We start from the raw sequence: 18,845 nt of genomic DNA on the forward strand, positions 1-18,845 counted from the left end.
GCACCGATGGTAGATAAATGTAACTCAATGTTTAAGCAACTATTAGAATTCTTAGAGCTTCATGTAATGCTTATTATAACATTGTTGAATGTCAATCACCCTTCGTTGTTCAAAGTGAATAGTTTCATTTTTGTAATTTTTGAATTGTTCCAAAGTTGTATAAATTGAATAAATTAATTACATTCAATTTTTCTCTTTCTATCTCAAAATAAACATCCGCTTCTATTTTTACTTTCATTAAGTAAACTCGGGCTTTCTCTAATTATTCAACAGTTGTTTCATATGGTTCTTCTGAATTTTGAATGGTCTTTAAGATTCTTTGTTTTCAATTGTCAAAATACCATTTGTCAAAAAAAAAAAATTGTCAAAATACCACACAATTTCTTACAAAGTCATAAAATGATCATTCTCAAAAGAGTACTGCTATCCATAGCGAAAACTTCTTTCAAGAAATTCCACGACATATACATGTCCATCATCTAAAGAAAGAGAGTGGCATACAGTTCTATTTTTCGTGGAATACATGGGAGAGTTATGGGTTGACTGACCAATAGAACACATTCGTGGATACTACTTCTCGAGATAATAAGCATTAACCTTATTTACTCAAAAAAAAAAAAAAACATTAGCCTTCTCAAAAATATTAACATTCTACTTTAAAAATTAAGCGTACAAACAATCCATTAATTGAAGACCCAACATTTTATTGAATACTGACATCGATTACTTCTACATGAGCTTCATTTATTTCTTTAATACAAACATGCTACTCTTTGTAAGCAAAAAATACAAAGATGCTATTGTTTATAAGCAAAAATCTTGAATTTGTGAAGATTTTTGCTAATTTCTTGAATTGAAGCAACTACAGCTGCCAACGAAACAAGGAAACATACACAATTCAAACATTGGAGGGCACACCACCTAAGTGACATTGGTCTTATACCCTTCTGAGCAATATGCATTTGTATAGGGAAGAAGACAACTAAAGGACCAAACCCAATTGCTCCAAGCAGAGCAAGAATTTGATTGAAAAATGGCATTGCCATGGCAAGAGTTGTTCCTAGTATCACAAATATCGTCCTCCAAATTAACCTAAACAAGTTCAAGTTGATTGTTACACCGCATAAGCTAATCGGATGTTCCTTGTTTATGAAATTTGATTTCGGCCACATGATATTAGCACCCATTTCAACAAAACGAAAGAATGGTTGACCCATCACTTGATATGCTCCGATCATGTGGATTACAATGCATATATCTCCAATGGCAACCAACCAGTAGGGTTCATGAAACCCAGTAAAAATGTTTCCTGGTGTGTCGTCACCAAAAGCAGCATACCCAAGACAACTACATAGCAGAAATATCATTGTCATTGTTGACAACCCTATCACGTTAGCCTTTTTCATTTGTTTATTTTCTGATGGATGTGACTTTAATGTGTCCTAAACAAAAGCATGGAATAGTCAAATTGAAGGGTAATAGCCAAAGAATTTGGATTCCCCACTATCAAAGATTTTCCGCATTCACACATTCGTGGACGTTTGGAACAAGATCGGACGATTTATAATGTGTAAATGCGAGAGAATCCGACTGCAGGGAATCTGAACTCATAAATGAAAGTTTTGATTCAATGCTACACTTCTTTAATTACTTTTAATAATTTGTTAAAATAGCAATCATAAGAAGTAATTGTGATTTTTTACCATTATGTCGTAAATAACGGTAGCATAATTGCAGGCAAGTGCTATGTTTCCCATTGAACTCATAATCCTCCACACTTTCGTTTCGAGAGATAGTTCTGGCCCTACTTTGATTCCAGTAATGCTTGTCGATGCCCCTTTTCCTGTTCTTAGCCAAAATGCCTACTTGGTTAATACAAAACTTTAAACTCATATTTTCTACAATTGGCTTTATAGCGTTAGATCAAAATGTAAAATCACTCGAGTATTTTCCCGTAATGGTGAGAGGTAAGTACCTGAGATAATAACGTTAAAACAAAGAGCGATTGCAATGAATACATAACCAAACGAGGTAATAGCAGCAACCGTTGAAATCCATGTCAACTCATGAAAGTTTGGAATTTGAGACAAGAAAATTTGCAATGTCCCAAAACCAATCATGTAGGGATTATAAGAACTGCTGCAATCAGCTTCATGTCCTTTTCTATGGACACAAACAATACTTTCTATTGCTGCCAAGCTTATGGATGAAGTTATTGTGTATCCCACTGTGATCCCAGCAAGTTTTCCATACACAATCGATCCACAAATCACTTGCATCGTTCCACCTATTATGAATTAGAAATATAAAATTAAGTAAATTTGAAATTACAATTATAATTTTTTCTAAAACATCAATTTTTTTGATGAATAATTATAATTTTACACTACTCCTTTGTTATAGTCCATGACAACGATTGCAACTTTAAAGTATTTTCTAAAACATGTGACCACGGTTGCAGTTGTTATCCACAACTTTTTGTAACACCAAAGGTCACAATTAACTAACTACTATGGGGAGAGCAATTTAAAACTTTGGTTATAGCAAAGGAGCCATTTTCTTAGCTTGGCAAAGATGCTTGAGTTAGCCAAGAGACGTTGGTCCAATCAATAAGGAATTGATTCATACTTTAGAAAGGTCTAAAATCAACTCCCGCTTAAAAACATTATCGTAGGTGAATTGGTGCGTTCTTGGACGCAACTCATCTAAAATTTTATTTGAAAAAAAATCATGTTTAAAATATCAAGTGTTTTTTGATTTATTGATTAATTACTACATAAAGTATTTCATTGATTATTGGTGCGGTTTTCTACTCCACCCTCGCTACTAAACAAAAAATTTCATTTTATCGGAATTGTGAATCTGGACGGAACAAAATGTTCAGAGACACATATCCGGACAGACAAAATTTAGATGTATTTTTAGATTATACTTCTAAACTCATGTCGAGGACGGAGAAAGAGTCGAAGAGTGTACCTAAGTAGACCTTGACAGCTTGCATGTAAGAATAATTTCTCTTGCCATTAACTGGATCTGGATACCTATAGCAATCAGCCACAAGACTGTAAGTGAAAACAGAAATACATGAAAAGATCAATATACTTGCAATACCAGCTATCCATCCTAATTGTGCAATGGCATATGCTAGAGCCAACACTCCTGCACCAATTACCACCGTTATTATGTGTGTTGTAGCTGTCCACACATTTCCTGTTCTTTTGATTCTGCCATCATCATCGTATTCAAGTTCCATAAGAATTTAATTTGGTGAATTGGTGAGCAATGCTTATTTCACTATCTCACTACTCTAATATATATGCTCTAATTTACAAGATTACAAGAAGTTAGGTGGTACAATTTCACTATCTCACTACTCTAATATATATGCTCAAATTTACAAGATTTCAAGAAATTAGGTGGTACACTGTGTTTGTCAAAATATGTAATGACTTTCCAATTAGGGATTTGACTTTTGAAGCAAAGAATAATACACGTTGTCATTTTAAAGAAGATATAAATATATTTAATAACATTAAATTCACATTAATGATTTGATTTAATTTTCATTATTACCCCAAATTATAAATCATTTAAAAAAAATCGAATTATAAGTCGTTTTACAATATCAATAAAACATTAATGTTTTTTTTTCCTAATCATATCCTACTATTATTTTGTTTTCTTTCAGTTTTATTTTTTCTCATATATTTAATAAATGATAATTTTGTAAAACAACACATAATTTTTCTTTGCCATACAAAATAAAATACATTGCTATGAATCAAATCCATAAAATAAGAATACCATTGATTTATTTATTTTTTACAATGATATATTCTATAGTTTTTTTGTTTTGTTTTGAAGGATATATTCCATAGATTGTTCACTCGTTAAATAATTAATATAACTCGGAAAGAAATAGATTAATGGTGAAGATGCATGTAGGTTAAAAGTCTAACAGATCATATTGACTTGCTAGATTTTTTTGTCTTATCTAATTCATTTAATTTATTTTAAAAGTCCGATGGATCATATTGCCACCCATGCATGCGTCATCACCATTAATCTATTTCTTTATAAGTTATATTCATTATTTTTTTTAAACAGAGTTATATTCATTATTTAGTTAGTCAACAATCTATAGATTTACATCCTTCAAAACAAAATTAATAGTGAAATTTTTTTTAAAAAACCGAAAAAAATTAAATATTTAAATAAAAAATTACCAAAAAAGTATTTAAATGAATTAATTAAAAAACTGGAAAAAAAATACCAAAATAAACCTGGATATAAAAAACAGGAAAATAAAATGTATATTAGAATTAATTTATAATTTATAGTAAATAAAAAAAATTATAAGATTGAAATGACAGTCACCCAAGTTCGTTGGAGTGCCACCAGCCCACCACCCAGGCACCCACCACCTGAGCTCTGTGCGTCACAACAGACCACGAGAGCTCCACCACCAGCCATCAGAAAATAATCAGAGCACCTCCATGCACCGTTATGGCATGTGGGTCGTCAGACCCTACATTTATAATTATTAAATTGGTTATATATAAATAATATTCTTGTCAAAAAAAAAATATAAATGATATTATTAAATAATATGAATTATTAAACTAATTGGGCTAGGAACAAAAATCAGTATTGAACGCAATAAAATGAAATATGTTTGGACTGAATTCATAAAAAGAAAAAAAATGTATTGAAATCTATTTTTAATAAAAAAAGTGTAAAAATGAAAAATAATATACTTTTATAGATGAATTGTATGAATATTCATCCATTAAAAATAAAATAATGGATGGATTTGATAATTATTTTCGAAGTAACATATATATATTTTTTTTCAAACAGTTATAAATAAAATATATTTTATGACAATAAAATAATAAAATTGATGGAAAACATATTTAAAACCTAAATACTTCTTCATTTGTTCTATAATACCTATCATTTTTACCATTTCATACAAGCTTAAAAAATATGATAACATAAGACGGTAAGAATTTTATTAAACTATTCTTGTGAACCGTGTATTCTGATTATCATAAACGTAAGGTGAAAAATAATAGTTCCTCGTCCCTATATCTAAGTACTCTTTTATTAGAGACAAAAAGTGCTTACATATAGGGACGGAGGGAGTAATTTAGTATTGATGAACATAATATTAACTAGATAATATAGATAATATAATTGGAAGGAAAAAACAATTAAAACTAAATTGAAAAGTAAAAGTGACAATATTTTTTTTTATTTTACAAATGTAGTGTTTATTAATTAATTATGGAAAAAGAGAGAATACTAATCTTTTTCTAATAGGATTAAAATCTTTCAATAAAATCACTTCAAAATACCATATTTTAAAGTTAATTTCTAAAATATTTAAAAAAATATTTATTTGATATGATTTGATTGAATGCACGTATAAAAAAATTTCACGTTTTAAACATTTTGTGCATATAAATTAATCTGTGACATGGCCTGTATAAAACTAAGGTTTCACTATAGGGCAAATACCAACCAAAGCCAACTCCAACCAAAGGCCACATAGAATCATAAAACGGTGTGATGGAAAATGAAGAATTTGTTGCATATGATGTGATGGTAGTAGAAATTCCATATATCGAAGAGACGAAGACTATATAACACATATCATATCCTTAAAAAAACAAAAAAAACACATAATGTGCCCCTCAAAATATAAAAACACGTATCATATGATAATGTTGAAGGACTTGTGAATGTATTCAAAAGGTGGTAAGTTGCGTGTTTATGGGATTATATCGATCCTGACGTCCTTGATTGTTACATTTCGTTTGAGGTTTTTTTATAAGGTAAATATATTAATCGAACTTCTTAGCCTATCCCGCACAAAGAGTATTAGAAAGGACTAAGAGAAAGAGTAAAGAGATAGATCAACAATCCAACAAAATGAGCTAGAATACAAGCTCGCTAAAAGAACATAAAATGAAACTACATATCCTAAACACAATATAGGTTAAGCCACCAAATATGATAGTTAAAAGCAAAATTACGATGATTTGTCTTCAGGCAGCAAAAGAATTTGAGCTTAATTTTTTCAAGAAGATGTTGAAGAGAATCCCCTTATGTTGAAAGATTCTAGCATTCTTTTCGCGCCAAACAATCCAAACACATGACAACCAAATCAAATGAAAAACCGAACCAATATTTTTTAAGAAGTCATCAAGTGATCCAAATTGAAGTAAGTGATATGTGACATGAGTCGGGTGAACCGAAACCAAACCTAGTCAATCATAAATATCAAACCAAATTTTACCGAAGAAGTCGCAAGACAAAAAAAGATGACCAATATCTTCTTGAAAACCAAAGCCATCCGAACAAAGATGGGTATTTGGCTAAAACACCTTTCTCTTGATTAAATTATATGTTGTTGGTATGCGATTATGTAACATACGTCAAACAAAAATATAGACTTTTAGAGGGACCGACTTATGTCAAATGGTGTTTGTGTGATCGGTGTTGTTAGGTTGATCAATCAACTAGTTTGAGGTCTTATTTAATGTGTACAAATAAATTTGTCTTGTATGCATAAGTTTACTTTTCATTATTGAAACTAATAAGTTTTATCATATTTCAAAATGATGAAACTTATTGATCTAAATTTTAATGGTAGAAACAACCTTATGTACAATGTTTTTTAATTTTTTTTTTGTGTATAATGCAAAATTTGTCTCCTTTGTGTATAATGCAAAATGTCGAAAAATATTGAAATTGTTCACATATCCTAACTCCATTGGCAAAATACCAAAATGTCTAAGTCGGTTCCCTCCAATGTGTGTAAATTTTGATAGTTATTTGGTATTTCATCTATCTAGAAATGAATTAGCTTTGATTTCAACCTTTAATTATTGACAGGGTTGTGACTTCTCGCTTATCACACAATTGAATGGTTAATCTAAATATTTTTAATTATCTTGTGATCTCTAAAAATGATTAATTCTTTGTCATATGCATGATGTTGCTGGTGGTTAATTTTGATACTCGGGTTGACACTATTTTGTAAAGCAAATAAAGCAAATTGTCATGGAGAATGATTAAAAATATATATTTCTTAAAGATTAGTGAAATATACCCGAGTGCCACTAGATAGCTCAAAGGTTAGGTTACAATTTTTTTAGTAATTAAAAATAATTTTAACTATCTGGGTTTCAATATTTATATGCATCAAAAAATTCTTTTGGGATTGTCGAAAAAAAAACTTTTGAATTTTATAACATAAATTTTTAAAAAATAGAAAACAAATGGAAATAAAAATTATTGTCATCATTGATAAAAACATGAATCGTTTCAAATTAATACTTGAAAATATTACATATCTGTTATACCCTAATTTTGGACCTAAAAATACTAATTCAATTCCTCTTTTCTTGTATTATAAGTCATTTGAACTGTCTCTGATCAATTACATCTTTCTCTGCATTTTATTTCAATGTTATTTGCAAAATTCACATGTAAGGGTATTTCAGTCATTTCCTGCATTCAATTCATTTTAATCCTTGAAAATTGTTTGAGTCTTTTAAATTGGTTTGTATAAATCCTTGTTTCAATCTCATGTCAAAATTCATTTCAAAAAATATCAGTTGAGTCATTTTTTAGTCAGTTTAGCCCCTAGGGGCATTTTAGTCATTTCCTATGTTAAAATTTCTTTCAATCTGTAAAAATTTGTTTGAGTCCTTTCAAATAGTTTGAATAAGTCTTCATTTCAATCCTATGTCAAAATCCATTTCAAAAATTGCATTTGAAGTCATTTTTAAGTCAGTCTTGCCCCTAGGGGCATTTTGGTCTTTTCATGTGTTAAAACCCTGTTTAGATTCTAAAAATTGTCTCTGAGTCTTGTATAAGTTCTTGCTTTATTTCCCTGTTAAAAATCCATTTTTAAAATTGCATCTAAGTCATTTTTTAGTCGTTTTAGCCCTAGGGGCATTTTGGTCATTTCACACGAAATTTCGGCAGAGAGAGGTTACTTTAAAGTACCTCATTTAGGCCATTGGTTCGTTTTAGTCCGTTTTGTCAAATTTTAATCGTTTCACTTTACGTTTAGTCAAGTTACCATTTTTATTCCAATTTTATTTTTAGTTTTTTTTTAAGTCCAAAACTTCCAAAAATTGCATCCAAGTCCTTTTTCTAAATTTCAAGTTTTATTTTTAAGTCTTTGGTCTATTTCGAAATTTTATTATTTTTAAGTTTTTATTTGCAGATTAGTCCTTAACATTTTTTGCAGGTCAGTCCTTGAAGTTCTCAAAATTGCACAAAGGTCCTTTTGTCAAAAATCCAGCAAGTCCGAATCAGTTTCCAGGTGTCAAGTTTCTATTGGTCCAGTATCACACTTGGCAGCCTATAAATAGGCCACATCATTCAATGCAGTAAAAGGAATCAATCACAACACGCCAACTCATCACAAATCACCAAAAACACATTTCAGATTCTCTCTCTGATCATCAAAGATCAAACACCAAAATTCTCAGAAAAACTTTCAAGAACATTCGTAACAGAAACCCTAACCGTTTCTCAGAATTTCGAAATTCATCAAATCCATGTCAACGCGAAGCTTAATTCAACAAATTGTTGTGCAAATCAATTGAAATTGACACGAACTCTCAGAGATTCATCAAGAACCTTCATCATCGAGTTCGTACCTTCGCAATTCAAGCACAGAGTGCGATCACGAAGGATTTTGAGGTGAGAAGAAGAGGAATTGAAGTAGGCTTCGAATCAGTGAAGAAAAAGAAGAGAATACCGATTTATTTTCGGTTTTCAACTTACCAGAAAGCTCTTAAGGATCTTTGTTCGAATCTCCAGCTTAATTTAGGTATTCATCAAAATCTCTTCGTTTTTTCATTGCAAGAAGCTCAACGAACACAAATAAACGGTGAATTGAAGAAGAGCTTCGAAAAATTCGAAAGACTTTGAAACGAAGCCCTAAAAGATGTGAATCTTCAAAGATTCACCGTTTATTTCTTGAAACGAGGCTTGAAATCATCATAAGTAAGTAAAACACTTCAGTTTAGGGTTTCGTTTCATCATACTCCAAAAAAGTTTCAAAAGATTCGAAACCAAACCCTAAGACACAGATCTGCAAAAGTTCACCGTTTATTTTACAAAATCAAGTTCAAATTCATCATCAGCAGAAAAAATAACACAGATTATAGCCTCGTTTCAAAAGGTGTGAAGAGATTCGAAAAAGTCAGAAACCGTAAGGTTTGAGTTTCGATCCACATAGATCTAGGTTTCATTTGTAATTTCTTATGCTTGATTCGTGTTTAGAGTGAAAAATAAACGGTGAAAATCTTTAGATCGAAGTTGTTTAGTGTGTTTGGGTGTTAGTTAGGTTTCCGGTACCGGAATCTTCACCGGCGGCGGTGAAACCCGCCGGAGAAGATGATCGGAAGTCTAGAGAGAAGGGAGAGAACTCATAACGTAGAGAGAGAAAGGGAAGTGACAGATGAGTTGGACCGGTCACCAGGCCTTTATATAAGCCCTTGGACCGGTCTGGTTCAGTTGGCTCGCTCCCCTGACCGTTGGATCTAGGGTTGATCCATCTGGATCAATCCAATGGTCCCTGAACCTCCTATTGATCCAGGATCCATGTAAGGTTGGGTTGGGCTTGTGTGTTTCGTTGGTTGTGGATTCTTTGCTAATTACACCCCCTGCTTCTACGTTCCTTGCTGCAAAAATTGCTACATGCACCCCTGCCTTGCCTAAGATGTTTTAGAAAATTCCTTAAAAATTTGTAGAGACTTCATTCAATTTTTGTGATGTGTTTTGTATTGACTTTGCACTGAAAAACCTTATAAAAAAATATTGGTACATTTTCTTGTTTTAATTCTTGAAATTTGTGGTGAAAAGCTTGTGAAAGTGTGCATGATTTTGGCTCTAATTCTTGATATATGTTTGTGAATTGATGATGTGTGAATTTGTGATGAGTTTGCTACTGTTTGGATGTATTTCTTGCTGCATGTAAACATGTGTGACTAGTTACTTGCTTTACAAGGCATGTTAATGATTGATTATGGAGGATAAGATGTTAAATACATATAGGAATGAATCACAATCTTGCAATTTGGGCATGGGCTTCTAATTCTCACCTTGTGCTGCATTAAAACTCATTTTAAAATGGTCATAATGTGAAAGTTATGGGTCATGTGTATCTTCAAGTATTGTGATTAGTTTCTAGTGTATTTTAACACTTTATCTTTGTGTTTTTGCCTTTGTTTAGTATTCTCTTGCCTTATTATTTTCTTCATTACTTTTGGTGTTACTAACCATTTCATTTCATGTTTCATATTCATCATAAGCATTCACACTTCATCTTCCTCTCCATCTTATTTCTTGCACTTTAAGTTTCAATTCCATACAAAAATTAGAATGTAAATACTTAGGAGTTTTTGTATTTTACCTTTATGCCATTTTAATTTCTTGGCAAAGAGGCCATAGAATGTATCTAGGGTGTGATGTAATGAGGACAATGGACTCTAATAACGTACACCGACACAAACACCGACACATGCACACACATCACTTTAGGTATATAGCTAGAATATGCATGTTTAGATGTATGTCTAGGATTGTATGCTTTAGATGTATGTCTAGGCTTTATACTTAGAAAAATCAATTTTCCAAAAAAATGTGAACAACATCACTCAAACCATTTTCCAAATAAACCTTGGGATCAAAATCCCATTGTATTTTCCCTTTTCATTTTCTTAATCAAATTTCAATAAAAAATAATCATACTTAGACCACATTTTGCAAATGACTAATTCAACCTCACAATTTCACAACCTTATGCCTTGAGGCCTCTTTCTATTCTTCAAATTCCAATTTTCAAACTTAAAATCAACCAACAAAAACAAAAACATTTTTGGAAGAGAACTACGGTGGATTTGATCCCTTAAACGGGTACGTAGGCAAGGAACAAAATTCCTTCAATTCAAATAAAATAAAAATCCAAAAACATTCTTCTCCCTCCAATTCTTCACTTAGTAAACTCTTAGGTGTAAATATCACTTTCAACATAGCATTTAAAAATAAAGCGCGCGCGTAGAAATTAAAGACGGTTCCTATAGGATACTATAGTCGTTATGGGTGCCTAACACCTTCCCGTAGCGAAAACAACTCCCGGACCTCGATTCTCAAGGGTTTTGCTTACTTTTTCCCTTCCCAAGAAAAAATAAGATATCACCGGTTTAAAAGGTTCAAACGTAATCAATGTTTGACACCCGAAAACCAAGATAAAACAATATCACACATGATTCACATTTATACTGTGTTCCATACTTTTTTTTCTTTAACAAATGTTATGTTCGTTTTGTTAAGATTTGTTAGGGGATCCCAATAGAGGGTCGGGTGCAACGACAAGCCGAGGACAACAAGAGACTCGACATCATATTTTCACACAAAATATTAAGATATTGAGTATATAAATGATATATTTTGTTTTTTACGCTTAAAAATAATTAAGTTGTTAGTGAAGAACAACCAAATTTAAGGTCAGTTGAATTTCCGTGTCAAAAGCAGTCAAGGACATACGTGTGATTTGATTGAAAACTTCCTATATAGCAGTCATTTGCCTAGAGGCTGGCTTAGACCATCCCCAATGGGGTTATTGAATGCCTATTGAAAGCTATTGAACCATTGGAGAATTGCTTGTTGAGAGTGACATGGAGAAGTTGGGTGATTAATTCATTCAACAAGTTGAATTCTGCACAAGGGAGCCACGCGGCGCGCTGTCATTGTGAGAAAATTGGCGCGTGCAGTACACGCGCCGACAGGGCGCGTCAGCTGCAGGGAGGTGGGAGAGAGAAAGACTTTTGGTTGGATAAGGGACAGGTGGCGCGTTTGTATTGGCTGGCTGGATTTTAATTATCTTCATTTTTTGTCCTCAATTATTTCGATGGAAATAATTTTTTTTTTTTTTTTTTTTACCAAAATTCATGATTTTTTTTTCTCTATAAATAGAGACTTGGATCATTTGATTTGGACACAGAAAAAAAATCAAGTTTTTCACTCTCTTAATCTTATTATTAGCATTTCTTTTGAAGTTTTAGTCTTTGATTAGTGAAATGGATCCCAATAACAATCAATTCAACACCCAAAATTCTTCTGATTACCCACTTAACTACCAAAATCCCAACAATTATCAACACCCAAATCAATTTCCCAACCAACATCCTCAAAACCCAAATCAATTTCCAAACCAACATCCTCAAAACCCAAATCAATTTCTCAACCAAACTCCTCAAAACATGCCTAATTTTGGTTTTGCCTCAAATTTCAATCACCCATCCTCTGTTCCAAACAACTTTCATCCATATTATAGATCTATGATGGGATATCCATCTCAAACACCCCCATATAATGGTTATATGCCGATGATGAATGAAAATTCTCAGAGTCTTGGTGAATATCCCGAATTTTCATCACAAATAAATCGTGGTGGAATGACAAGATCTAATGAAGTCACTCCAGAGGATACAACTCCTAAGAGCAAGAGAAACCAGCAACCATCATGGAACACCGAACAAAATTTGGTGTTAATTAGTGGGTGGATAAAATATGGAACATGCAGTGTTGTCGGGAGAAACCAGACAAGTGAATCATATTGGGGTAAAATTGCTGAGTATTGTAATGACCATTGCTCATTCGATTCTCCACGCGATGTCATTGCATGCCGAAACCGTTTTAATTATATGAGCAAATTAATAAATAAATGGGTTGGTGCTTATGATACCGCTAAGCGTCAGCAAGCAAGCGGTTGGTCGGAAGATGATGTTTTGGCAAAAGCCCAAGAAATATATGCAGGTGGGAAGAATGTTCAATTTACTTTAAAGGAAGAATGGCGTGCTCTCCGTGATCAACCTCGTTATGGCAGTCAAGTGGGAGGAAGTGTTGGCTCAGGAAGTAGTGGATCTAAGAGATCTCACGATGACTCTGTAGGATCTAGTGCTCGTCCAATGGGTAGGGAGGCAGCTAAAAAAAAAGGAAAAGGAAAAAAGAAAAGCAAGGACGCTGGCTTCGAGGAGGTGGAACAGGAGTGGGTTCAATTCAAAGAAATGAAGGTGCAAGAGATGGAACACTTTAAAGAGTACACCGAAAAAATGGAAAAGTACACCGCAGTGCAACAAGAGAAAAACAAATTGAAGAAAATGGACATGTACATAAAGTTAACTTCCCAAGAGCATCTCGATGACAGGAAAAAAAAAATGGTGGAAAACTTGGAGCGTGAGCTGTTTGGAAATTAATTCACTAATATTTGTTTGTATTCGGTCAAAATTGTCAGTGTTGTCTAGTCCCCAATGTTTACTTTAAATAATTGTCAGTGTTGTCTAGTCCCCAATGTTTACTTTAAATAATTGTCAGTGTTGTGTAGTCCTCAATGTTGCTTTAAATAATTGTCAGTGTTGTGTAGTCCTCAATGTTGCTTTAAATAATTGTCAGTGTTGTCTAGTCCTCAATGTTGCTTTAAATAATTATGCATAATATTTGTCCCGTGACTTTTTTCACAAACTTTAATTTCACAGCCCATGGTATTCCTCACTAGCCCATGGTATTGCTTTAATTTCACAAACTTTTTTCACTATTTTGTCAGTGTTACATCACATGGTATTGCTTTAATTATGCATTCCAATATATATCGTGATGGTATTGCTACAAACCCATGGTATTGCTTTACTTTACTAGCCCATGGTATTGCTACAAACCCATGGTATTGCTTTACTTTACTAGCCCATGGTATTGCTACAAACCCATGGTATTGCTTCACTCCCCGTGCTTCACCTATTTGCTTATATATATAGGGACTTGAATAACATTCATATCTACTTCCAACTTGAATATCTACTTCCAATATCTACTTCCAAACACTATCAATGGATCCTTTTGGTTTTGATATGAAAGCCTACTTCGAAAAACGTGATGCTGAAGACACGTATATGGTCAACCGATTTATTCAGCGTCGAAAAAAACTAGAGGAAGGTAGTGGATCAGGTAGTGGATCTCGTAAAAAAAAATATTTAAATAGAGATCATGCAGCAGCTAACCAAAGACTCATTGACGACTACTTTGCCAATGAGCCTACATATGACGATGCAATGTTTCGTCGTCGGTTCCGGATGCAAAAACACGTTTTCCTTCGAATCGTTGGAGACCTTTCAAGTAGTGATAACTACTTCACCCAGCGAGTTGATGCCACCAACAAAGAAGGTATATCACCATTAGCAAAATGTACCACAGCAATGCGAATGTTAGCATATGGTGTGGCAGCAGATGTGGTCGATGAATACATCAAAATTGGAAGTAGTACAGCATTAGAGTGCTTACTTAGATTCTGCAAAGGAATCATACGACTGTATGAGCAAGTGTACTTGAGAGCACCAACCGAAGATGACCTGCAAAAAATACTACATGTTAGTGAAATGCGGGGGTTCCCAGGGATGATCGGGAGTATTGACTGTATGCACTGGGAGTGGAAAAATTGTCCTAAAGCATGGGAAGGTCAATTTACCAGGGGGGATAAGGGAACCACCACAGTTATTCTTGAAGCAGTTGCATCTCATGATCTATGGATCTGGCATGCCTTTTTTGGATGTCCGGGAACGTTGAACGATATAAACGTTCTAGACCGGTCACCAGTGTTTGATGATGTGGAACAGGGAAAGACTCCAAGGGTGAATTTCTTCGTGAATCAACGTCCCTATAATATGACATACTATCTAGCTGATGGTATCTACCCTTCTTATCCAACTTTCGTCAAATCAATTAGACTTCCTCAAAGTGAACCCGATAAGTTATTTGCAAAACAACAGGAGAGCTGTAGGAAGGACATCGAACGTGCTTTTGGAGTGCTTCAAGCTCGATTTAAAATCATCCGTGAACCAGCTCGCTTGTGGGACATAGCCGATTTGGGTATCATCATGAGGTCATGCATCATATTACACAATATGATTGTTGAGGATGAACGAGATACATATGCTCAACGTTGGAGCGATTTTGAGCAATCTGAGGGAAGTGGATCTAGTACACCGCAACCATACTCGACCGAGGTGTTACCCACTTTTGCAAATCATGTGCGTGCTAGATCCGAGTTGCGTGATCCAAATGTTCACCACGCATTGCAGGCAGATCTAGTGAAGCACATATGGACAAAGTTTGGAATGTTTTGAGTTTGAAGATCATTTGTATCGTACTAAATAAATTACGTGTGTGTTGTGTGCTTGTTTGTTGTCTTGCATTTTAAGCTAATCGTGTGTCGCGCGCTTAGTTTGTTGTATTGCATTTTAAGTTAAGAAAATAAAAATAAATTATTTAAAAAAATATTGTTTTTTTAAAAAAATTATTTGTATTATTTTAATTTAATTATAATCGATAATTATAATTTTATGCAATTATAAAAACAAAAATTAAATAAGAATAAGAAATAAAAAGTGGTGGGGTAGGGTGTTGAATGAAAACTATTGGAGTGGTAAAAATTGAATGGGTGTTGAATTAAGAGAGAGAAAATGATGTGGAGTGTTGGGAATTGAAAAAGTGGGTGTTGAAGGTTATTGAATAATTTTTGCCATTGGACATGGTCTTATAACAAAAATGCTCCTTCCACATCACTTTGTTGGATAGACATGTACTGAACACCCACTTTGTTGAATACCATACTCCCTCCGTCCCGATATAATTGACCTACTTTGGTTTTTCACACAGATTAAGAAAAGTGTATAAATAAAGGGGAAAGTGGAATATATTGTATTGGGAATGATAAAAGTAGTATTATTTAGTGTTATATTGTATTGGGAATGATGAAAGTTGTATTGAAAATTGAAATGGGTCAGTTATTTTGGGACACTTTTTTTTAGAAAATGGGTCAGTTATTCCAGGACGGAGGGAGTATATTGTATTGGGAATGATAAAAGTAGTATTATTTAGTGTTATATTGTATTGGGAATGATGAAAGTTGTATTGAAAATTGAAATGTGTCAGTTATTTTGAGACACTTTTTTTTAGAAAATGGGTCAGTTATTCCTGGACGGAGGGAGTATAAAACAATATTAATCAGAGCTTGGACCACCTGAACAACATGCAAGACTATATTTTTGCAAACAGACACACACAAAATAACGAATTGGTGAGTGGTCAAAACTCATGAAAGACAATGCATAAGTAAAAAGAACAAATTATGCACATATGTTGTGCGACAATGGATGAGCATGTAGATATGCATGAACTAATGAAGCATTTATGGCATGGATACATTAGAAACATATTTATTCATGTTCTCCTAATTCTAAGAGTACATGTTTAAAAGTGTGAACACATGTTGATACTTCGACATTAAGCATGTGAGATATATAATTAGTAGCATGTGGAGAAATTTTTGACATACTAAGATATTAAGGCATATAAGTAATACACGTGATAATAATTTCTGGAATGGTAGACGTATAAGTCATGGTGTAAAGTGATCGTGAAAGGATAATAAATACTATAAAATGACATGTTAGACAAATAACCACAAAGACCTTTAGACGTACAAGTACATTAAAAACGAGTCACGTAATCATTCGCACTTGATCATGAATGATGATTCAAGTATGGCTCTTGGACTTATCTGATGCAAGTACAAAGGGAAAAGAAGAGAAAGGACTCAGATTCGAGTTCTGAGGTGACTCCAGAGAGAGAGAAAATAGATCTGAATTCAATAATAGTCTAATCATTACATTCTGATTGTTTCCCTTATAAGGACAAAAGGTTAAGACCTAAAACAAATAGAATTTGGACAAGTGTCCCTGGAAAGAGAAGATGTAAATAACTTGCACATGCTGCCCCATGTGCTTGCAATGACTCATGTGTTGCCAGGTTACCCTCAACGGGTCACAAAGTTGTCCAACCATTTGGGCTTTGTGACATTTCTTTTGGGCCGACCCACTCCTGAATGTTCCTGACCCGGCCCACTTTGAACTAAGACATCAGAGCGCTCTTTTAGGGGACTGTCTGTATCATCACTTCCCCCTTTGAGAACAACCTTGTCCTCAAGGTTTTCCAACGGCCATGTGTTTTGAAAATCTTTCAGTTCTTCCCAAGTTGCTTCCTCTTCGGATAAACCCTTCCATTGGACCAGTAATTGTTGCAGAGCTCCTGATGGGTTCAATAGAGTACGCGAACCCAAAATCTTCGCTGGTTCTAGACAGACGGCGGTGCTCGTCACTGAAGCTGGAAGAGCGATTGGAACGGAGGGAGGTGCACCATGGAAAGGCCTTAGCTTTGAGACATGGAACACAGGATGGATTCGTGCTTCAGATGGTAAATTGAGCTCGTATGCTACAGATCCAATACGGCGGAGGATACTGAAGGGTCCCACAAATCTCCGACTCAGCTTCGGTGGTTTTCGCCCTTTAACGGATGTCTGACGATACGGTTGAAGCTTCAGCATTACCCAGTCTCCCACATCAAAATTGCGATCTAACCGGTGAGCGTTCGCCAGTGAAGTCATCCTCTGTTGAGCTTTCCTCAAATTTTCTTTGAGTAAGTGAGAAAGTTGCATGCGTCGTGTCAATGTATCATCCACAGCTGCGATCTGTGCGGATCCGCTGATGTAAGAAGTTACAGAGGGAGGAGCTCTACCATACAAAGCCTCGAATGGAGTCATTCGGATGGAAGACTGATAAGAAGTGTTGTACCAAAATTCAGCAAGGTGAAGGTAGTCCAACCAGCGTTTAGGGTCATCACACGCAAAACATCTGAGGTACGTCTGGAGAGTACGATTCACAACCTCTGTTTGTCCATCCGATTCAGGATGATAGGCGCTGCTGAAGGCTAGAGTAGTTCCACTGAGTTTGAAAATTTCTTTCCAAAATTTACTAACAAAAATTTTATCTCTGTCGCTCACAATTGTTTTAGGCATTCCGTGCAAACGATAGATCTCTGCGAGAAAAAGAGGAGCTAGAGACACTGCTGTGTAACTAGACGGCAAGGGAATGAAATGAGCTGATTTGGAGAAGCGGTCAACAATGACCCAAATGGTAGTTTTACCATGGGAGGGAGGTAGGTGCGTCACAAAGTCCATGGAAATGTCCTCCCAGACACGCTGAGGAATTGGCAGGGGTTGGAGAAGCCCATAAGGTTTGTGGTTACTTGATTTGTTTGCTTGACAATTGATGCAATTTTTGATGTATTCTCTAACATCTTTGATCATATTAGGCCAAGCAAAGACAGCTGCAAGACGACTTAGTGTGCCCTTAATGCCAGAGTGGCCACCCACTACAGAAGAGTGAAATTCTTGTAGCAACTCCGCGCGTAGTTTGCTTTCTTCAGGTATGAACATACGCCCTTTGTAATAGAGTATCCCTTGCTGAACTGTGAATGCTAAAGGAGTGTTCTTGTCTGCAGATGTGAATTTTGTGATAAGCATTTTCCCAACTTCTTGCTTCTGATAGAATTCACGAAGTTGGGTGAGCAATAATGGTTGACAGGAAGAAAGAGCAGTATATACATGATTGTCATCAGAGGTAATACGTGAAAGCGCATCTGCCACTATATTTTCCTTCCCTGGTTTATATAATATCTCAAAATCATACCCAAGTAACTTGGTGAGCCATTTTTGCTGTGCTAATGTCTGAATGGTCTGTGATAACAGGTTTTTGAGAATTTTGTGATCTGTATACACACGAAAATGACGGCCTAAGAGGTATTGTCTCCACTTTTTAACTGCCTCTGTAATTGCGAGCATTTCACGATCATATGCTGAAGCCATTTGCATGCGTGGGCATAGCTTTTTACTAAAGAAGGCTAGTGGCTGAGCCCCTTGTGAG

General features: G+C 34.5%; 2 protein-coding genes across 3 annotated transcripts; one reads left to right on the forward strand and one right to left on the reverse strand.

Moving 5' to 3' along the window:
- Window positions 1-683: 683 nt before the first annotated feature.
- Window positions 684-3,565, reverse strand: LOC146945113 (amino acid permease 8-like). Of its 2 annotated transcripts, XM_085743476.1 has the most exons (5): window positions 3,112-3,565; window positions 2,977-3,041; window positions 1,976-2,287; window positions 1,704-1,843; window positions 684-1,442 (listed from the first exon to the last, which is right to left on the reverse strand). In XM_085743476.1, the coding sequence occupies exons 1-5, from the start codon at window positions 3,120-3,122 to the stop codon at window positions 798-800; spliced, it is 1,173 nt and encodes a 390-aa protein (XP_085599602.1). In that variant the 5' UTR covers window positions 3,123-3,565; the 3' UTR covers window positions 684-797. The 2 variants fall into 2 exon arrangements, with proteins under 2 accessions (XP_085599602.1, XP_085599601.1); XM_085743475.1 differs by having other exon boundaries at window positions 2,977-3,496.
- An 8,235-nt stretch (window positions 3,566-11,800) lies between these two features.
- Window positions 11,801-15,261, forward strand: LOC146945114 (uncharacterized). Its single transcript, XM_085743477.1, has 2 exons — window positions 11,801-13,269; window positions 13,945-15,261. Exons 1-2 carry the CDS (start codon window positions 12,111-12,113, stop codon window positions 15,207-15,209), a joined length of 2,424 nt encoding a protein of 807 aa, XP_085599603.1. The 5' UTR covers window positions 11,801-12,110; the 3' UTR covers window positions 15,210-15,261.
- Window positions 15,262-18,845: the final 3,584 nt, after the last annotated feature.

Source organism: Medicago sativa, chromosome 2 (assembly GCF_051527215.1).
Source record: "Medicago sativa cultivar Bolivia chromosome 2, Bolivia_mono, whole genome shotgun sequence".
Classification (NCBI taxonomy): Eukaryota; Viridiplantae; Streptophyta; class Magnoliopsida; order Fabales; family Fabaceae; genus Medicago; species Medicago sativa.